We start from the raw sequence: 23,439 nt of genomic DNA, 5'->3' as shown, positions 1-23,439 counted from the left end.
GTGGTATCAATTACAATATTTCCTCTTTCATTTATGACTTTATTTGGGTCCTCATTTTCTGGGTGAGTCTATCTAAAGGTTTGGCAATTGTTTCTCTCTTCAAAGAACCAGCTCTTCCATCTTTCCTACTGTCTTTTTTAGTTTCTATTTCATTCATTTCGGCTCTGATTATTTCCCTTCTTCTAATTGGGCTACATTATTTCGGCTCTGTTATTTCCCTTCTTCTAATTGGGCTACATTATTTCAGCTCTGTTATTTCCCTTCTTCTAATTGGGCTACATTTGTTCTTTTTCTTGTTCTTTGGGTGTAAAGTTAGGTTATTTTTTTTCTCAGTGTAGGCATTTATTACTGCGAACATCCTTCTCAGAACTACTTTTGCTGCATTCTGTAAGTTTTGGAATGTTGTGTTTCCATTATCATTTTGTCTCAAGGTATTTATTTTACTGCTTCTTTGACACATTGGCTGTTCTCCACATATTTGTGAATTTTTGTTTTCTTGTAATTGATTCTTAGTTTCATGCATTGTGGTCAGAAAATATGCTTGATATTGTTTTAATTTTCTAACATTTATTAAAATGTTTTGTGGCTTAACATATGATCTATACTGAAGAATGTTTCATGTGCACTTAAGAATGTATTTTGTTGCTTATGGATAGAATGCAGTGCACATATCTTATATGTCCATTGGTTTAATGTGTCATTTAAGGCCAGTTTCCATATTGATTTTTCTGTCTCAATGATCTATTGATGAGAGTTGTGTATTAAAGTCCCCTACTATTATTGTATTGCTATTTCTCTTGTTTAGGTCTGTTTACTTTATATATTTAGGTGCTCCAATGTTGTGTGCATATTTATATCATGTTGGATTGACTCCTTTATCATTATGTATTGCATTTGTCTCTTATTACTTTGTTTTAAAGTCTGTTTTGTCTGATGAGTATAGCTACACCAGCTTTCCCCCATCCCATTTGGAAGGAATATTTTTCCATCCCTTCACTTTTAGTTTGTGTGTGTCTTCAGAGCTGAAGAGAATCTCATCGGCAGCAAAAATAGGTCTTTTAAAAAAATTTTTCAGCATTCTAACTTTTGATTGGATTTAGTCCATTTACATTTAAAGTAATTATTAATAGGTATCTACTTATTATCATTTTGTTGTTTTCTATTTTGTAGTTCTTTTCTTCTCTTGCTCTCTTCATGATTTGATTTTTCTGTAGTGGTATGCTTAGATTCCTTTATCTTTGTATATATACTATAGGTTTTTGCTCTGTGGTTACCATGAGAGAAACTCAAATTCTTATAAAGCTTTTTACTAATACATCAGTCCATAGACCACCATGGTGTTAATATTCATGGTGTCTTAAACACAAACATTCCTGGGATCCAAATAGCGTCCCTAAAATGAAGAAAAAAGGGTGGACCGCTGTTAACAGAGACCGGTTAGGTCTCCAATCCACAAGTTATGTCCATTATCATTAGAAGTGCATGTTACTGGAGAAGAGAAGGGAGAACCTTATGGAGTTCACCACAGACAGACATAGCTTATGCTAAATACTTATGCACAGATATGAGTTAAAATACAGTCTCTCCCACAGTGGTTGACAGATGGCTGCTGCTTGAAAAGTCCTGAATTCTACTCCTTCCCTCAGGATGTCCCATGATGACTCCAAGATAAGGGCATCTTGACCCTCTCTTCTGCACTATCGCTAGGTTTTGCCTGACTGATCAGCTCAAGCCATATCAGTTGGAAAAACTTCTGAACCTACTCTTGGTGCTAAGTGCCTGAAAGGTGCTATTAGTAGAAAGAGTTTATAGATGTGGAAAGTAAGCCTAGAGATTAGTGACTCTCTAAGGTTACACAATTATTAAGTAACAAAGCTGGAGAGCAAAGCCAGGTATGACTTCAAAATCCATGTTTTCCCCATTTTTAACCCTTCTTCTGAATACCTATTAAAAGGAAATTATGAATCTGGTTATTAGTACTCATAAAGAGATGCTCTAGGATGCGGTATGAATGACATAATTTGAAACACCTCAAATAGTTGACTAATATTAAGAATAAATTAGCCATACTCATTTTTTCAATCAAGTAATTTTACTAAATTTATGTTATATTCTAAAAATAAAATTTCAGTAGCTCTCTGATCATGTCAACGGTCTCTAATCCAAACATACTACATACTCAACCAACAGTGGGATGTTGGTCATACCCATCTGCTGTTTAGATCAAGGAAATGGTTATGAGCCAAGGTTCAGATGAAAATGGATCACATATGTAAAGAAAAACTTAAACTTAATTACTTGGAGATTTTTTTAAAGCAAGAGGAGTCATTTGATGAAGTCAGGGTTACTCATTTGTGATCTCGGTGCTGGAGCACCAAACATGGGTCGTTTCATCAGACTTGGAAGATTTTTAGAGACAAAGTTCAGGAGCCATATATGGACAACTAATGGTTTCCCTCGAGTTCCAGGGCCTCCTGCTGAGAGTTATCGACTTAATAGAATTAGTTTTAGAAAGTTTTATTGATTCCAACTGGTACTACTTTAGGAAGAGGAGACAGGATATACCTCCTATGCTCATGAAAGTGGGCCAAAGATGAGAAAGGTGAATCAAATTCTATTAGGTAGAACCAGATCTGACCTTCAACTTAAAAAGGCAATGAAAAACAAATGTGAGAATGGGAGATTTGTGACCCAGTCTCTCCCTTACCTAAATGGAGATAGAAGCCCCTCTCAAATGACTCACGGCCAAGGCATGGCTCAGATGACATTCCTAATCTAACGGCTGACGAATTCTTTAGATTTGCTCTTTAATGGTGACAATTACATGTACTCAGTTTTGTCACTTTTGAAAAATCATGAATATTTAACACAGTAAACAAGTTTTATACTAAAGAGACAAGACGTTAGCATGTTAAGAACCTTGCTCCAGGACCCCAAAAGCTGTGTAGTTCTGATGCACTACTTACTCATTATGTGGCCTTATCCATTTTCTCTTCTTCAAAGTTTCTTCTTCTGTACAACTTGGACAATACCACCTATTCTACCTCAAATGGTTGTTACTAGCAAGAAAAAATAGGGTAGAATTGCCTCTGATGACAACATAAATGGTAAGGGTGCGATCCTTTTGCTGACTTGTTTACACAATGTTACTATTTTTTGTTTCACATTGCTACACTTTCTTACTTTCCATTTTTGGGGAATTTAATCATTGTTTGAAATTTGAGTTGAGCATTGTAAAACTATTTCTTAAAAGAGGTTAATTTATCACAGGAAGAAAGCAGACTGCATCTTATATGTAGGTTAAAAGCAATAGAATCATCACTGAGTCTTAATAGCAGCAGCTTATTATACATAGTAAAACAATGTACTGGGCACAGTTCTATGTGCTTTATATACATGAACTCATTTATTCCTCACATATGGTAGATACTAATATCATTTTCAGATGAGGAACCTGAAATACAGGTAGTAAATTGTAGTTGACATTTGAACCTACTGTATTGCCCTTCTTTAAGTCATACCTGTGTAGTCTACATCCCTATTTCTTATTTTTAAATTAGTTGACATTCAATATTTTGTTTCAGATGTACAGCATAGTTGATAGACATTTACATAATTTACAAAGTGACACCTAAATTAGTTTATAGTACCTATCTGGCACTATAGTTATTACAATATTATTGACTATATTCCTTATGCTGTATTTCACATTCCCGTGACTATCCTCTACCTACCAATTTGTGCTTCTTAATTCCTTCACCTTTTTTAAATCAGCTCCCCAACTCTCTTACCCCACTTATCCAATCTGGCAATCACCAGTTCTCTGTATGTTTTCATTGTTTGATTAATTTCTTTAGATTCCACATGTAAGTGAAATCATATGCTATTTATCTTTCTCTGACTTCACTTAGCATATACTTTCCAGGTCCATCCATGTTGTCACAAATGGTTAAGTTTCATTCCTTTTTATGGCAGAGTAATATTCCATTGTATGTATGTATCACCTCTTTATCTAATCATCTATTGATGGGCACTAAGGCTGCTTCCCTATCTTGGCTCTTGTAAATAATGCTGCAAAGAACACGAGTGCATGTATCTTTTTGAATTAGTGGTTTGGTTTTCTTCAGGTAAATACCCAGAAGTGCAGTTGCTGGGTCATAAGGTAGTTCTACTTTTAATTTTTTGAGGAATCTCCAAACTGTTTTCCATAGTGGCTGCACCAATTTGCAATCCACCAACAGTGCACGAAGGTTTCCTTTTCTCCACATCCTCACCAACACTTGCTGCTTTTTGATTTATTGATGATGGCCATTCTGACAGTGTGATACTTCCCCAGTATTTTAAATGAGTGAGGATTCTAGGTGAAATCCTTACTAAAAGTAATTCTTTTATTAAGTTCTTCTCTGGATTTCTGCACAATTTTGAAGTTGATTTACACACATTTACTCAAATCTTTCCCATTCAAAAACTGTAGAATTTCCGGGGGTGGGGAGGGGAATCTTCAAAGAAAAGGGGGAGGGAAAGGAAAGCAGAAGGTAAATAAAGATGTAGATGTTTGAGAAAACAAAGCCAATTCAAATTGACAAATTATATAAATTCTAGAACTGTTGTCGAATTCTTGAAACCCAGAAAAGAGAATTCTAATAATCTGATTTAAAAAACTAGCTGATAAAGCACTTTTTTGAAATGCCTTCGGAACATTAAATTTTAGTGTATTTGGGAGCAAATTTACCAGTTAACATTTCTAAATTGAAAGTGGGTTTAGAGAAAGACCTGCAAATGTGACTTTAAAGGTATAAAGCTATCTTTTTCACATACAAATCAAACAGCAATGTGATTAAATTCTAAGGGTAAACTGACAATCTAAAGACTGGACAGTCTGCATTACCACTACAACAAAAATGTTTCTCTCTACCATTTTGGCTTCATATAATGAGATATTTGTAGAAGTATTTGTTCACATTTTATGTACCATTTAAACTGAGTTTTTTGGTTTTTTTTTTTTTTTTTTTTAAAGAAGGGGATGGTGGCCAGTGAGGAAAAAAATAGACCAAGTCTTTATTTTTGAAAAACAACCAAGTGTCTACCCTACTCCTGAGTTACAAATTATTAGGGTGGTTTCTACACTTCTTCTCTCAATGTACACACACTAAAGCTAATTCACATCAAAGATTTTAAAATTAGATGCAAAAACTGTATATTTTACCTTTTATCAGTGTTGACTCTAATAGGTAGTGAGGCCTATGAGAGACTTAAGAGAGAAGACCTTGGCTATTGTCTTAGGAATGTAATACCTGCTTTAATTCTGAGTGAATTCAGGAAACTAGAAAACGATTTAAGCTTCAAAAGATATATCCAGAGATTGCCAGAGTAACTTAAATTATTTAGCGATACCAATTTCCCATGTGAAGACAACATAAATTATTCATTTTGGCTAAATTAGCCATCTTGTACCTGCTAGGTTACTGGCATATTATCCAAAATCTATAGCATTTGTTTAGAAATGCTTTAGGAGGAAGAGGCAGTCTATAAGTTGATTCATATCCTATACATCTTTGATTCTAAACGATTACCTAAATAAACCCAGGTCAGAGGAAGTTTCATTTTTGGCTTATTCCCTCACCCCCCTTTTTTTCTTGCATTTTGACACTAGCACTTTCATTCATTCGAAAATATGGCAAAGTAGTGATCTACGCCTACACTAATAGAAATCAATTTCATGTTAGATTTATACGTCTTATTTCACCAAAATTTTAAACAAAACTAAGCATTTTTACTAATTCAAGACTTCAAATAGTAGTTACTATATGAACATAGTCCTTTGATTCAGAAAGATGAAAACAATATTGAAAAATATGCGGACAGCACCTAAAGCACTCAATCAATGCTAACATTTCACTACCAACTCAATATTTTTTAATAGGATTTCTATCTTATCTATAGAGAGGAGCAAATATAGCTGTTAAGCCACTCCTGATAGTGCTAAGTGTTACTTACCTAGGATTAACCTTGATAATGGTTATTCAGTTTGCTTTAACAGCTTGAAACACTTTATATTTGTCTTGAAGTATACTTAAAGAATTTATTCAGCTGATTCTTAAGGAGCCAAGTCAGAGTCAATATCCTAAATCTTGAAAGCTCCCTTTGAATGTAATTTTCATAGTCTTTAAATTTTAACTGTCATTGTTTATTACTGTTTTGGCTACATTCTCTACAATTTCAGCAGCATCTTAGATAATGTATGTATGTACAATGAAAAAACAAAATGGCTTGCAATATCAGAAATAAGAGCCACAGTTTAACTGTACAATATTAAGGAGAATCTGTGGTAAGTACAGCTTCCTTTTTCGGCAACATGGACAACTTACATGTAAGTATCAGCATTATGAGTGTAACAATAAAGAAGTAATTCTTACAGGAGTAAAATACAGCATCCTGAAAAATAATGGTTTCTACCATACAAGGCAGTTAGAAAATGTTCACATTTTAACAAATCTGTACAAACCACAAAAAAATTGTTTATGGGACCATCATCCCACCTTGCTGTTAAGAACCTTCTAGAAACGTAGACTAACGATGAACAATTTATAAATCTAGTATCTATGTGCTCCACAGCCCTAGAACCCAAGAAATTGATTTAGAGAACTCTATGTGTCCCACGTGGACCATTTTTACATGCCTTGATTGTTAATGAATGCCTGCTTTTAATGTCTTTATGATGTACAGTCAATTTGCACCTTTAAGGAGGTCATTCGATCTTTTTAGCAAAGAAGCAACATCATTTAGCAGCAATTAAAGCGCCTTCAAGACTTAAAAAAAATACAATATCCAATTAGAAAAGCCATATTTTTAAACATTTGTACAAGAATAAGCTGCTGAAACTTGATAATTGAAATATGACATATGTACAACAATTTACAATAGAGCTAGAAGGGAATTTATCATTATCCTGCATAGAACTGGTCTGCATTTGGTTACATACTGTCACTTGTTTTAATGAACAAGGCCTGGTAACAAAACAAAAATATCTGTTAACAATTCTAACATGTTGAAAACACTGGAGATACTACAATTTAGTGAATTCAACTGATTTCAAAATAAGCAGCTCATTTTGTCAAAGGTGTAAAGTATCTAGGAATAATAGCTCTCCCTTTAACATAACCAGTGAAAAAAAGGACATGTGACTTCGAGGTACAATGTGGTAAAAGCCAGAATAGCAAATGACAAAGTCTAACTTTGTCCAAAGAGTCTAACTCTCACATTCTATTACTATAAAAACACAACTGTCACTGTCATTCAGTTCTTACTTTGGTTTCAGCAGATTAACTGCCGAATGCTGAAGAATGTATCCAGGCACTATAGTTCTTGTGTTAGAAATATGTCTCCTTTTTTCCATGTGTTTTTAAATAATGAAAAACTACCCTTCATATTAGAACTCTCTAGTAACAACCAAATGTATTTAAGTATTATAAACGTTATTTACAGTGTTCCCCCAAACAAACAAATCATTTTACTTCTGTCTTAACATGGTATTCCTGTTTCTGTGCAACAGGCCGTCATCCTTCACTGTTCCAAATTACAGTCAGAAGTTTACATTTATTCACTGTCCATGATCCACTCTCATACAAATGATGCTACGAAGAACTTCAGTTCACAAACAGTTCTCAACCATGTCCTGTGTAAAAAAGAAAAGAAAAACACTCAAATGCTTTCAAACTCAAGTGTGCCTCTGGAAGCAATTCAAAGGTATGCCAATTTTGGAGGAAAGTCAGTAAGTAATTATGCTTGAAGAAGGGGGTGTTGGGGGTGCTGTCAGCCCAGCCATGTGTAAATTTCCTGAAGAATTTGATCTTCTCATGTGTGGGAGAAGATATGGGTCGTTAGCCAGTTGGTGCACATCAAATCGATCTTCTTTTCGGTATGCCAAACAGCGTCTTATAAAGGCCTTAAAAAAAAAAAAAAGCAATTAAAAACCTTTTCCTTTCTAAATATCAATCAACTGAATCTTATAGTAGGATGGATACATTTAAAACAATAGACTTTATTAGAAGTTCAAATCTTACGAAATTTTTTTCTGTAGAAATAAAATTCTCCAAATTCAGCTCCCAATTCACAGACCTTAGTGGTTCCTTTATAGTCTAAATTATTATTGCTACCATTTAAATGTATTACTGGAAAGCTTCACTTTTTTCAGAAAAATTTTATGGAGATAAAATATATATAACAAATTAACATTTTAACCCTTTTTGAGTGTACAATTCAGTGACATTAAGGCCATTCACACCATTCTGCAATAACACCATTATCCATCTCCAGAAATTTTCTATCATCTCAAACTAAAAACTCCATATCCATTTAACAATAACTCCCAATTCCTTCTTCCCCTAGCCCTTGGTAACCATTATTCTGTTATGATTTGGCTATTTTAAGTACCTATATAAGATATCTAGAATATAAGTAGAATCATGTATTTGTCCTTTTGTATCTCTTATTTCACTTAGAGTCATCCATGTAGCATGCAGCAAAATTTCGTTCCTTTTTTAAGGCTGAATAATAATCAACTGCCACATATATACCACAGTTTGTTTATCCATTCATCTGTTGATTGACAGGTTGTTTCTACTGTTTTACTATTGTGAATAATGCTGTATGAACACTGGTGTATAAAATATCTGTTTGAGTCTCTGTCTTTTTATTTTGTTGATGGTTTCCTTTGTGTAGAAGCTCTTTTATCTGATGTAGTGTGCCACTTGTTTTTGTTGCCTTTGCTTTTGGTGTCGAATCCAAAAAATACTTGCCAAGACTGATGTCAAGAGCTTACCACCCATGTTTTCTTCTAAGAGTTATATGGTTTCAGGTCTTTACATCTCCAAGTCTTTCATCCATTTTGAGTCAATGTTTGTATAAGGTAGTGGTCATTTTCCCATCACCATTTACTGAACATACTGTCTTAATCCCATTGTATATTCTTGGCTCCTTTGTTCAGAAAAATAATTGACCATTTAAGCATGGGTTTATTTCTAGGCTCTCAATTCTGTTCCCTGGATCTGTGTGTCTGTTTTTATGTCAATAATTGTTTTGATTACTATAGTTTGTAATATAGTTTGAAATCAGGGAGATGATGCCTCTAGTTATGTTCTTCTTTCTCAAGACTGCTTTGGCTACTTGGGGTCTTTTGTGGTTCCATATAAGTTTTAGGTTTGTTTGTTCCAGTTCCGTGAAAAAAGCCTTTGGAATTTTGGTAGGGATTACACTGAGTCTGTAGATGGCTTTGGGTAGTATTAATGTTTTTACAATAATAATTCTTCCAATCTATTAGCATGGAATATTTTTCCATGTATTTCTATTTCTTTAATTTCTTAAAGTCTTATAAATAGTTCAGTGTACAGGTCTTTCATCTCCTAGGTTAAATTTATTCCTAGGTATTTTATTCTTTTTGATACGATTATTTTATTTCTCTCATAGTTCATTATTGTACAGAAATACAACAGATTTATATATATTGATTTTGCATTCTGCCACTTTACTGAATTCATTGATTAGTTCTAACAGCTTTTTGGTGGTGTGTTTAGGGTTTTCTACACATAGTTGATCCTTGAACAATGTGAGGGTTAGGGGCACCGACTGCCAGTGCAGTTGAAATCCCCACATAACTTAAGTCAGCCCTCCACATGTGTGATACCCAATGGCTAACTAATCTTTGAACAACGGGGGTTTACTATGTGGGTCAACTGTATAATATATCATCTGTAAATAATGAGTTTTAGTTCTTCCTTTCTGATTTAGATTCCTTTTCATTCTTTTTCTTGCATAACTGCTCTGGCTAGGACTTCCAACATTATGTTGAATATGAAATGCTTCATTTATATTTAGAAAACTCTGACACTTCTTTTTTCTAGAATTTTTATTCTGCTAAAATAATTCCCTCACCCTCTATCAATTTAGTTTGGCCAGAGGGTATGTCATTTTTAGCCATAATACTTTTTATCCTATTGAATATAAAGACTTTATTTAGCTAAAGGGAACACAGGACACTTCTATCTGGTTTTTGTTTCTTAGGTTAACATTGTACACCAGTACACTTTTGAAAAAGCTAAATATAACCACTATCTTTTTTCCTTCTCAAACTGGTTTTATGTATCCTATCCTTGAGAATAGCTTCTTATACAAAAAATCTACTGAATTAGGATTTGTGTATTTTAAATATGTGAATAGTAAAAAGTGAATATATCTATGTAACTGGCAACCAGATCAAGAAAAAGAACTTTACAAAAACTTAAGTCTCTTCATGCTGTCTTCCAGGCATAGGCTCTGCCTACAGACTACCTGGGTAACCTTATCTTAACTTTTAACACCATAGTTGGGTTCTAGTTTTGACCTTTACGTAAATGTACTCCTTTGTTTGTCAGTGAATCTTCAAAGGGATTAGTCTGGCAAGGTAGACAAAGCCTTCAGGATCTGGGCCTGCCTTCTCTTGCTGTTTTTCTGTCTGCTCTGGTACTTGGTAGTCAGTCATGATAGCCAGGAGACACCGGACAATTTTTTGACACACACCTGGTAGAGGGAGTTGGTTCTTACCTATGGGGTGTCACACTATGCCTGAAGGAGAGCAGTGGAGTTTGGAAAGGAAGTTATGACTAAGTGAAAACTCTGATTATCCTGTTTATCTGTAACAGTGGATCTGTTGGTTACTTTAATCCATACATTGTATGAATAAGGATGGATAATTAGAGCTATATCCATCATTCATTATTGTAAGAAATTTTAAAATAATTATGAAACATTTACTAATCTATTTGGGTGTGTATAAAAAATTTAAAAATAAAAATTTAAAGTCTGCAGGGCAGACCTTGATTCATCCATTATTTTTTTTGCAACAGATAAAACATTCTCAAGGGATAATTGATAATTCTTTCCCTTACTGCTGACACGAGAAATAACTAGCTTGTCTTGAAATTCTTAACTGCCACATAAATTCATGAATTAAACCATTTACAGAAAAACTAAGATGCATACTTCTTAATGTGATTAAACTTCGATTTTAACTACTGTGCATGTTATTTGAAATTCATTAGATTTTTTTCTCAAACCAAATCTAGCTCATCATTATATCATGGTTAGCTTACTAATATTTATCAAAAGTATTTCTGATCCCTTAGGTCTTATCTTTTTAAGGTTTAAACAAAAAAAGTTTGAGGCTATTCTGAAAATGACTACGATATAGAAAAAAATCAAGAGTAACTGACACGTTGAAGGCAGAGTTTAAAAGGAAATGTCCTTCAGTGTTCCCTTCATCTAAAAGTCTTTATTCTCAATAAGAAAAAAAAAATTATGGCTATAAATGGCATACTCTCTGGCCAACAGCAAGGTTAAGAAATATATAAGGACTAAATGTGCTTAAGATGCCCATACCAGGTCAGTAGAGGTACTTGGCAAAGGTGTATTCTGTAGGGACAAGAGGTTAAAAAATAAAAAACAATGTGACCCTCCCTGCCTTCCCAGGTTCCGAAACAGTGACTATAGCACCTATAAAGAGCCTAAGGGATAAAATCAGAGATGGTAAATCGGACTTTTTGTCACATTGCATTCATTCTTAGTCATTAAAAAATAATAAATGGTCCTGCATTGGCTAAATTCATTTAGTTTTTATTCTCACTGATGCTACAGATTGAAAAACAACGAAATTGAGATGCTAGCATTGTCAAGATCTTTTTAAAGGAGCATAATTACCTCATGAAAATAACTCATTATGCTTTAAAACAGGAATGTCAGTTTTCAATTGTCAAAATCTTCTAAAAGTCATTCAAATAATTTGCAAGAAGCCAATAAAGATGTAATGGATAAAATGAAATATGGGACAGTTCTAATAAACATACTGAAGTTACACAAAAGGCAGTACATTTTCTATTATGAAGGCCATTATTACCTCAATCAGGGATACCTAATAATGCTGATCTGTAAAAATATAGAAACTATATAATGCGTGTTTATGAATAATTCTTATGGCTGACTATTCATACTGGAAAAAAATGTGAACTTCATGTGTTTGTCTTAGGAATTTCACAGGGTTTAAAAAGAACACTCCAAATGGGATAGGGGAGTGGTCAGAGAGAAATGAACGTTGTGATAAAGCAAGAATAAAAATGCAAACGTGAAAGGCCAATAGGAGGAAGGTGGGACAATATTAAGCACCATAAATGTCTTGCTAACAGAAATAGCTATTTCACGTTATCAGATACACACATAGATCAGAACTACAGAAAACCATTTGTTACAGATTCACCAACTCCTACACGCAAAGCAGAACTGAAGAGGTGGTTAGCCTTTCTCAAGAGCTACTACAGGGCAGCATAAGATCAAATAGCTCTGCTACTTATTAGCTGGTATGATTCTGGACAAGATACTTTTGCTATGGCTTGGCAAAAATACCTATACCCTCAAGATTGTTAAAAGATAATGTATATAAAGTATCAACAGAATATTTTTATTATTTCTTATAGAGTTGACCCTTGAACATTATGGGGAGTTAGGGGTACCAACCCCTCCCTATGCAGTTGAAAATCCATGTTATTACTAATAGTTTACTGCTGACCTGAAGCCTTACTGATAACTTAGCTGATTAAGACATATTTTGTATATGTATTATATACTGTATTCTTATAATAAAGTTACAGAAAATGAGAAAATATGTACATATTTTTTGCATTCATGACACTTTAATTTTTTAGATATTTCTAGGATATGGGGTTCATCTACAAGTTTTTCAAATTGTTGCAAATCTCCAAAAAATTTTCCAGTATATTTATTGAAAAAAAGAACCATGTATAAGTGGACTTGTGCAGTATAAACCCACATTGTTCAAGGGTCAACTATATATTTAAATATTAAAAATCTCGATATTTACTGATAAACTTATATAAGACATAAAAGTAATGATGGGCCCAGATCTTGTGATTCCCCACCCACCTCCCCTAGTTTTCAAAGCAAGCTGGTATGCACCAAGAATCAGGGATTATATCTGGGTGCTTAAAGAAAACTATCACAACCAAAGGCCTGAGCAACTTTTTTCCAGAGCAAATCAGCCCTGACTGGACAGATTTGCCTACAATGGAAATCTCTTTTATTTTTACTTAGTAGTAAGTAATTACTTTGTTTTAAGCACAATTTATGAAATAAAATTTACTTCTCAAAACATTTACATAAATTGAATACCTTTGCTTCACTGCTTACAACCGGCTTTACAGGGAACTGGACTTCTGTGGCTTTTAATATTGTATTTTCTTGAAGAATGTCCTGTTGAGACTGATTGTGACCAAATGGCTAAAAAATAAAATGTTGAGAAATTTATCTCAAAAAAATTTAAACAGATAATATCAGTGAATTCCCAAGATACAAATGATTTGCATTGTAAAAAATCTTATTCTCAATGATATGGAAGTTGAGATGCATTATCATAGCAACAAGGTTATAACTGGTAGCGAGCCAAGAAAGCCTATCTAATAATCATCCTCAACATAGCTGAAACATTGTGAATAAGCCATAGAAAATAATGCCATTGCAATATATGCACTTAAGATAAAATAAAAACATAAGAAATTTAAAACTTATTCTGAGTATTTAAAAATGAAGTTTGATTAGAGAAGAAATGAAGTAGTGGAAACATCTGTGAAAAGACTGAAGAATAAAGTACTTTGAACATGATATACTAACTTAAATCAAATAGCTCTGGGTTTGGTCCTAACTTGCAGTGAATTCCCAGTCAAGTACCTTAAGTTCTCTTTTCATACTGATCAAGGGACTGGATGGAAATTAGATCGTATCAATGGCAGTTTGTTGTTGCAACTTCAGTATAAAGAGAGACTTGGAAAGAATGAAGACTAAGTTTAGCAGAATTCTCTGAGGAAACATGGGGAAACCATGCCCAGGCCAAACTGTGTGTGTGGTGGGGCAGAGGGTGGGAGGTAGTAGAGAGAATAGGGGATAATGAAAAGAGTTTGATCCAATATTCCTAACAGTAGAGAAGGTCAGTTCTGTTCACAGATAGTTACTACTTTTCCTTAAGTTAAAAAAGGGAAAAAGCAGGCCAAGTAAACTGTTATGACATTAAAATAATTCTGGTCCATGGAAATTTTAGGGAGAAACAGAGAAGAAACCTGGATTTCTTGGAGGGATCTGAACTAACTTTTAACTTCAAGTTAATGAAACTATATTTAAGAGGAGAAAATTCAACTTATCTACATACAGCTGAATCTGGTATACTTTTAACTTACTTTTCTACCATAAAGACACTGAAAGAAGATGACTCCAACTGACCACACATCAACCTTGTTGGAAATCTTTGGTGGTTCTTTCCCAACTACAAAACACTCAGGAGGTAAATACCTATAGTTTTTTGGGGAGAAAAAGGAAAAAAAGACACTATAATTTAAAACCTTGTGAGTGTAAAATCTCAGAACACTAATTTTATCTAATTTTATCCATACACAAACCTTAGGACTTCCATCAATGAAAATCACTAAACTTCTGAATGATTACATACTAGTAGGATTTGACTCTAGAGCCAAAACATACAACTTTGTGATAAAGTATGCAATATATATATAATATATATCTTAAGTATAATATATATTATAGATTATCTAAAATTATATATTATCTAAAATCCAGATATATATCTCTAAAGTATACTATATATTATCTGTAATATTAAATATCTATAAGGATAAAAATTACATATACATCTAAAGTATGACCTATATATTACCTATAAAAGTAAAAAATCATTTGAAATGACAATGTTTTGAGAATGATAGGAGAAAAACCTCTCCCACTTATAACCCCCTTTCACCAGCATTCAAACTGTAGGTAGTTCTCTTCCTAAAACACATACCTAATCAGGTGGTTCTTTTGCTTAAAAGAATCTCAACATCACTCACTGCCAAAGACAGACCTCATATTTGTAACACAAGACCTGACCTACTCTAACAACAACTTAAATTTCCAACATCTGTACTCTTCTCTCCCATCCCCACAAAATTGGCTAGGCAAAGCCAATTCACTTGGGTCTTCACACTGTTCTTTTGTCCCTCATGCTTTTGAATATGATAATCTCTAGTAAGTTCCCTAACCGTTCCAATTCACTTTATGAAAAGTAGAGTCTATACATATCTTATGGAACAGGTCATTATGCACTCAGGCTAACTGTGTGAGGACTGTTCTTGAAACCACAATGTCACATTTGTTTGTAGTCACCATCTTGTCCAATAAAATTAAGTATAGTTATTTCCCTTCCAATTAAAATTTCACTCCTTTTGCTCAACTAATTTATTGTGAAAACTAACTTTTGAAATTTTAGTTTCTGTTCTCCACTTTAGTGAATTTGACAAGTTTGACAGTTTACACTGAAGTAGTTTTTGTCAACAGTTAGGTAACTCCAAAGGGAATGACATTCATTTAGACATATCTGTGAATCTATGGTTCTATCTAGACTTATATCTAACCACAGGAAGTCAATAAAAGGTATTTTTGAAAATTAAGTCCAAAGGCCAAGAATATGCCAAATACCTCTCCTTCCATGATCAACAAAACATCCATCTCCAACAAACTGTAACCACAAAACCTCTAGAGAGGTGTTTGTTGCTTATTGTTTGTAATACTTAAGATGCTGTATTTATGTAAATATCTTCTTTAGTGATAAACAGTCTAATACTACAGAGGAAAAACCATAAATTCTCCATTTTTGGAGTTTCTAGATAGGTACTGAAGTCACTTGCTAATGTTGAGTCTTTCTCCCTCTAGTATGCTGATATTTACAGTTAAGAACAGATGAGAAAAGACAACTGATGAGAGTAGTCTACCTCTCAACTCAGAGACTTCATAGCAGTACCATCACCAGAGTAACCTTAAAGGCAAATGAACAGAAAAACTACACTCTCAAAAAAGCCTTGTTACTAATCAGACAATTTTGATATATTTAGTAATACATTTACCAGTAAGTGCCTGCCCCTTGGGAAGTTAGATCCATTCCATCTACACCATAGCTATCATCATCCATAATCTTGGACAGACCAAAATCAGTGATTTTGATTTCTCCACATGCCGTTCCATCTACTAGAAGGATATTTCCTGAGAACAAAATATAAGGTTCTTTTAATGATACCTAGATGAAAAACATTACCTTTACTACTTAAGCTAACTTTTGGGAAGTAAATATGTATTTAAAATACACATTTAAAAATGAAAATATAATTTTAAAATGTGATATGATAAAAAGACTTTAAATTCTAGTATTCCATTGACTTTTAAAAACTATACTCTTTGGGGCTTAAAAAATTATTTAGACAGTTTATTAATTACCTGGCTTAAGATCATAATGTATAATAGGAGGTTTGATTTCATTGAGATATCTTAGTGCATTTACAATTTGCATTACAATAGATCTAGCTTCTTTCTCTGACATTAATTTATGTTGCTTCAGATAGAAATCCAAGTCATTGCCTTCACAGTATTCTAACACTGTACAAAACCTAAAATGGAGAAGAGAAAACAATTAGACATAAAATACTATACAATAATTCAGAATCACAAAGGAAAAATGAAGATATTTATACCATCACCACAGAAAAGGGAAAGCAAAAGCAAACACATCTTTACTTAATCCTTATATTCACTTACGTATCTGTATCCAAGGAGAAATAATCATACAGTTTAACTATTCTGGGGTGATCCAGTTCTTTGTGTATTCTATACTCTCTGCAGGCATGTCTATGGGAAGAGAGAGTATATTAATTCCCCATGACCAAGAAATATATTTTAAACTAATAAAAACCATGAGTATTAATATTTACTTGTGGTAGTTTTCCTTTTTCTCATCCCTCCAGCTTTTGTTAAGTTGATGAATCTTCACAGCAGCATATCTTTGTTCGTAAAGGTCAAAAGCCTAGGATTCAAGTCATAGAAGAGTTAGGACCAAAGACCAACTGAATAGCTAGAGATTTTAAAAAAACATTTTGGAAAAATAAAAAAGAACAAACATTTTGGTGACAATTCTTGCAATAATATGGAATTAGAATATATATTACAATTTTTGGTGATCATCTCTGCTAAGATTGTATATAGTTCGATGATACATTTATTATCAAAAACAAGATACAAATTCCATGGTGCTAAGCCTGAGAAAACTTTAATGTCAATTTTCACAAATTTTACAAATGCCAATATACTGAAATCAAGATAAAACAATAAAGCTATTTTTTTGTTGTTTGTTTCTAATATGAACCTTCTCTTCTATATTGGCAGTAGCAGAAAGCAGTCAGGAAAACAGATGGCTCTAATGCTTTTGTGGATTAGATAAAGAAAACCTTTCTTCTCTAGCTTTCCCCAGCAATTCTCCATCTTTTTACCCCATTTTGTTGAAAATTAAAACATTCCTAACAATTTCCCAACTGTTTAAAAAAATTCTAAACTTGGACTATGGAACTGTTCAAACAGAACCATAACCATTAACCACGTATCATTATCACTCCTAACTACATCAATAATAATTCCTAACCTCTGATATCCAACTTTTCTTTAATTTTCCCTGGTTGTCTCAAAAAAAGGGTTTTATATACTGGGTTGTTTAAATCACCAGCCTATTTCATAAATAACAAAATAAGGAACAGTCAGTATTAAGGCTTCAGGTGATTTTTTAAAATGTTTTTAAAAAAACAATGCATTAGAGAGAGATTTGATGATTTAGGTCCTACTGTGATTTATATACAAAGGTGCCCCTTTTAGAAAACATTTAGAAGCTTACATACTTATTAGAAAGAAGGTCCCCTGTCCCTACTCTCCCCATCAATTTAACCTAAAAATAAGCAGTAGGAGTAAACTGCTTATCAAAAATTATAAAGGCATGAGATCAGAAATAATATAGACTGGAGTAATTAAGAATATTTACTTTGGAGTCAGATAAACTTATATTAGCTGATGACTTTGTGCTAATACCCTCTCAGCCTCAGTTTCATTTATAAAGTTTGGGTTGTTTAGAGGATTAAATGGGATGAAATATAGGTGTTTAGAATAATATATAATTCATAGTAAATATCCAATAAACATTAATTATATTATTAAAAGTTGGGTTTAATGAAATAGAAAGAACAAAAAAGGTTCATGTGAGAGAAAGCAAGGCCATAAAGGATAAAATTCAAAGGCAATCATAATAAAAGATAATAGATGAAAATAACATTTTAAGTATACTAATAAGTTAATATCGGTGTATATTGATTATAATAATTACATATGACACCCTTCTCCCAAGGTTGAGTAAAGTATACCTTCTCATAAGGCTAAGATGGTAATCACTGAGCAACTGAGTCAATAATTTCCACCTTGGTATAAATAAGTCTATAAGTTTTGACTTACAATCTGTTGCTTTGTTTCCCAATGGACCTGGCAACCATGAATGAGCTTTGTAAGGGCTGGAGTGAATTTATGTTTAGGACAGTATTGAAGGTTCAAGTCATTAGGTGCCAATCTGCATTTTCTAATTTCTAAATAAGCCTTTTCTTCAAAAAGGCTTATATAGCCCCTATATGTGGAAATACTATTGGGCAGTAGCAGAGGGCTGTGATTAGTAGGCTCAGGAGCTGGGTAACTTTTAGGCTAAGCTGGTAGTAGCTAACTACTTTTGGTGAGTTTTAGATTCAGAGTGAGCTATTATGATCTTTTCTACCTTGTGACCTGGGTAAGTCTACTTCAACCATTAAATTACAGTGCTTAAGGATGAACTACCATTAGAATAAGAGATGTAGGAATTGGAAGAACTCACGGATCACACCTGATGGGTGAGGAAGATGAGGCCCATGATGCTTATTACTTATCCAAGTTAACAAAACAAACCCAAGAAATAGTTCAAGGTTGAACCAAAATCAGAATTGAAGTTCTCTAAATGCAAATTCCATAATTTTTCCCAGAGTCAGAACAATCTAAGATGTCTTAGTAAACCACAAAAGCACAGTTCTTATCTGTTTGAACAGAGAGAATTTCTAATAATAATCTGATGAGCTTACATTTACTAAGCACCAATGCTCTGTTATTTACCTGTGATAACTCAATCATTACCACAATCCTATGGTGCAGGTACTGTTTGTTATTCACAGATGAAGAGAGTGAGGCAGAGGATGGTAAGTAATAAGCCCAAGTTTATAGTTAGTTAATAGCAGTCACAATTAGGATTTAAATCCAGCCAGTTGGGCTTCAGAACCCAAGCTCTTAACCACCGATTATACCAAAATATAATGAAGCAAAAAGTATCACAAGGAGATTATAAAAGGCAGACTAACAAGAAAGCCTTCTATAGGAATTAAAGTTTAAGGTGGGAGTATGACCTTCATTCTAACTAAGAGCAAATGGGAAGCTACTGGGCCTTATAAAGCAGGGAAGAGGATCAGATTGCATTTTATTAAAAGGCTCTAGCTGCAGCATACATAAAATGGAGAAACTTAATGCCCAAAAGAAGGTGATCAGCTAGGATGCTCAGGTGGCAATGCAAACAAGAGGCCTTGAGCTAAGCTGAATGAGAAGGGTCATTGTTGGATTTAGGAGAGTTTAACAACATTAATAACACCAGGGACTGGTTATGTTGAGGGAAGGGAAAGGAAAGGCTGACTGAAAGATGGCTTTAATGTTTTTCAAATGAGGGACTGGGCAGATACTATGTATTTAATTAAGACTCAGTGTTAGAAGAAGGGGTTCTGGAGAAGAGGAAAATAACTTTTAATTCAGATATGAGTTTGCAGTGCTTATAAAACATTCACTTAAGGTGAGTAGATTAAGTCATGTATATCAAGTATAGAGCTCAGAAGGAAAGTGTGGGACACACACACAGCTGAGGGTGAAATCAAACGCATAATTCAGTGAATGGGAGAGGACTGATTTGAAAAGGAAAATACAGAATAAAAGACCTTAGGAACTATAACATTTAAAGGTTGGGCAGAAAGATGCAATGTAAAGTGAAAAAAAGTAAGGTATAAAACATCAAGCATGGTAAAAATTTCTGCTTATACATACGCATTTAAGAAACACTGGCCTTAAAACAGGTAGAAATTTGGGTAAATTCAGGACATGTAAGACTTCTGACATGTGTTTAAATATAGGGGTACAATCTTCCCATAAGTGTACTATATTAAATGGCTACCTGCCCATCTTGATTCTGATGGCTGTTATATGTATCAAACTGGTTAATGGTAACTAGGTACCAAATACCAGAGGAACTGTGCAGATGCAAGGGTCATCTTTAGCCTCTTGAGATAAGACAACATAAGCCACTACAGACTCTTTTTTATAATGAGAGCCAGGACATAAAATCTATCAAAAAAATCATAAATCAGTAAGCAAAAGACAAGTACTTCTTAACTACATACAGGTATTTCTTGCTTTTTGAAAGTCTGCATTATGCCACTTTGCTTTTACAAAAGATCTACATTTGTTCTAACTGAAAAGAAACCCAAAGAGGATTTTCACTTTTATGAAAAATGGCAAGAAGTGAAAAGAGCATTCAGTGTTTGTTTTGTAGTGAGCCATTACAGAGGCAGCACACTCCCCAAGCAGCTAGCGTGGTACTTCCAAGTTCCTTCCCCCAGGAACTACACCGAGATCCCAGCACCAAGCCACCAAAGCTCTAAACCGTGTCTGTGAGCGTCTGTGCTTTATCTCAATTTATTTTGTGCATCTGTTAGCAAGATGAGCCCTAAGGTATCAGAAAAGCCTAAGAGAGCTCATAAGGGTGTTGTGCTTAGCATAAAACTGGATGTAATTAAGTGTATTTGGTATGATTTGGTAGATTATTTTGAGGATCTGAGAATACTCGAAAAAAATTTCCTTATAAATTAATGGTAACTGTTTCTTTGCTTTATTCTGTTTTGGCTTATGAAAGTTTTCATAGGAACACTCTACTTTTGGATAACAGCGGAAACCTATACTCCTGTATCTTTGCTATATTAGTGTGAAGAACAGAAAAAAATTTACATTACCTTATACACTTCACTAAAGCCACCTCTACCAAGCAGATGAAGTAATAAATATCTTTCATTTAACGTTGGGTGATCTTTGAACCTTAAGGTTGGGGGGGAAAAAAAACACTCAGGCACATGAAAACGCACGATAAAGGTTCCTTCCACAATAAAATGACACTCACTTATTCTACTCTTAGCTATTTCTTTCTCAGTTACTCTATTGCTGATTTTGAATTCTTTTCCATACTTCTCTTCTTTCTCTATCTGCATGGCTATCACCCATCTTAATCTTTGGTGTTCACAAAGCTTAAAATTTATAGCTGAATATTCAGATTCAATGACCAATTATAGCTCTATGATAAAGATCTACAACCATTGTGTTGCCTAGAGCTTTATGAAACCCTGTATCTACTCAGCAGGAATCACTTCCCTTGGAAAAATATACTTTATGTTGAGAGTTATGATTAATCAAAATTTTATAGTAATGACATTATTAAAAATATTTGTATTTATAAACTAGCCTTCAGCCAGATTAAATTTTACTGTCTTTGGACTACTATAAATAAATTTTTAATTCCTAATTAAAAAAGGAAAACTTTTTAAAAAACAAAAAATCACTCATAATACTACTATTACATATCCATAAACGAGTTGAACATAACTTTCAGAACATCCAATTGTTAATTAGTTTTGTTCAATCTGTTTCATTAGAATTTTCATCTGGTACAATTTAGGTTATTCCACAACTATATTATTTTATTCACCTCAAACACTGGAAAGATCTGTATATTTATGAATTACACGTACACAGATGATCACAAATAGGCCTTCGTTTAAGCAAGATACTAATATTTCATAGCAGAAATTGACCACTTTCAATTCTGCTACTCTCATTAGAGCAGGAGGCTTTAAATTACATATCAAGTCTTAAAGTGTAAAAGGATATCCTTACTCTCCTCTACACTAATTAAACCCAAGTAATGCCTTGCTTAGTTTCCATTTTCTTGAATAATTTCTATCTTCTTCATAAAGCTCCCACCAGCCCACAGGTATTTTTCTTTTCTTTGAATTCCATTAGCATTTAATATCTATGGCGCTCATTGTTATAATCAGGGATTAAGGACAGAGACTATCACTTAAACTTTTCTATTTTTTCTCACATATCCAAATGCTAGATATATGGTTTACTGAAATCACTTTAGTTAAAATAATTTCTCCTTCACTACTGTAATATTAACTTTGGTATTCAGTCAACAAATATTTATTGCATGCCTACCATGTGCCAGGCACTGGTCTAGGCTCTGAGGATACAGCAATAACAAAACTAAGTCCCTCCTCTCATGTAGCTTATATTCTAGGATGAGGAAACAGATAATAACTGAAATACAAATTTATAATTCCAGATAGTGATAAATGCTATGAAAAAATAAAGCAAGGTAAGGATACTGAGAAAGGGCATGGAGTGAGGTAATAAGAACTACTATTTTAGATGGGGTCACCCATCTAAATGACTATTTGGAGTAAAATAAGGAGTAAGCCACTCAGATATTTAGAGGAGAAACATTTCAGACAGAGGAAATGACAAAAAACCAAATCCCTGAGATGGGAATGTGCCAGACAAGTTCGAGGGGGCTGCATGTCTACAACATATAAGTAAGGTGAAGATGAGAGAGCTGGGGTGGTGAGGTGACCAGAAACCAGATCATACAAGACCTTCTGAGCCATAGGAAAGGCCGTGGATCTTCTTCTAAATATGATAAGAAGCACCCCCAACAAAGAAAGACTGTTTATGCTCCGCACAGAGGAGAAAAACTTTTATCATGTAAAACTGAAATACAAATAATGACTTACTGTGAATTATCTTCATTATTTATTCTTTTGAGCTCTCGAATGTGAAGATTCCTGACTCTTTCCAACCGTTCAAGTTCTGCCTGTATTTCTGCCTCTTCCTGAAAATGAAGAGAGGGGACTATAACAAGCTCAATTTATTTGCGATATAAAAAAGATATTTTTACCCATGCATCAATTTTTTTACAGTGACAGGAACAATAGTGTATTATAAAGTACCACTGACTTAAAAGACCAAAGTGCTCTTTTCAACACCTAAAAGATGGAAAAAGGAAAAAGCCTATTTCAAGAAATCATCCTCCACATAAAAATCTATCCCTAATGAGATGCTGAGTTTTATTCTGTACTACATGAAATCTATTTTTATAATGTCTAAACTGAAAATGACTGCAAGGTATTCTGAAACTGACTTACAACACAAAATGAGCTGAAAATTTTATTTCTGGTACATACAAATTTTAATTTAAGGGGGAATAATTTACTAGTATAAAACAAATAAAATGAAGATACTTTATAATAGTTAAAAGAGGAAGAAAACAGAACCACAGATTATTCCTAGACCTTACATTTGAAATACACACACACACGCACGCAC

At 33.6% G+C, this 23,439-nt stretch overlaps 1 protein-coding gene across 1 annotated transcript in view; it reads right to left on the bottom strand.

Annotated features, from left to right (window-relative positions):
* Positions 1-4,974: 4,974 nt before the first annotated feature.
* TLK1 (tousled like kinase 1) overlaps positions 4,975-23,439 on the bottom strand; it is a 132,462-nt gene continuing 113,997 nt past the window's right edge. The window contains exons 14-21 of the mRNA XM_023528456.1: positions 21,015-21,096; positions 16,848-16,939; positions 16,675-16,764; positions 16,357-16,526; positions 15,990-16,125; positions 14,271-14,382; positions 13,213-13,320; positions 4,975-7,945 (exon numbers count right to left, since the gene is read on the bottom strand). Coding sequence (XP_023384224.1) covers positions 7,769-7,945; positions 13,213-13,320; positions 14,271-14,382; positions 15,990-16,125; positions 16,357-16,526; positions 16,675-16,764; positions 16,848-16,939; positions 21,015-21,096 — 967 coding nt within the window. The 3' untranslated portion in view covers positions 4,975-7,768. The remainder of the gene's footprint in view (positions 7,946-13,212; positions 13,321-14,270; positions 14,383-15,989; positions 16,126-16,356; positions 16,527-16,674; positions 16,765-16,847; positions 16,940-21,014; positions 21,097-23,439) is intronic.

This window comes from Pteropus vampyrus, unplaced genomic scaffold (genome assembly GCF_000151845.1).
Source record: "Pteropus vampyrus isolate Shadow unplaced genomic scaffold, Pvam_2.0 Scaffold2, whole genome shotgun sequence".
In the NCBI taxonomy this organism is placed as follows: domain Eukaryota; kingdom Metazoa; phylum Chordata; class Mammalia; order Chiroptera; family Pteropodidae; genus Pteropus; species Pteropus vampyrus.
The sequence above is the reverse complement of the archived record's forward strand: the minus strand, read 5'-3'. Positions and strand labels throughout refer to the sequence as shown.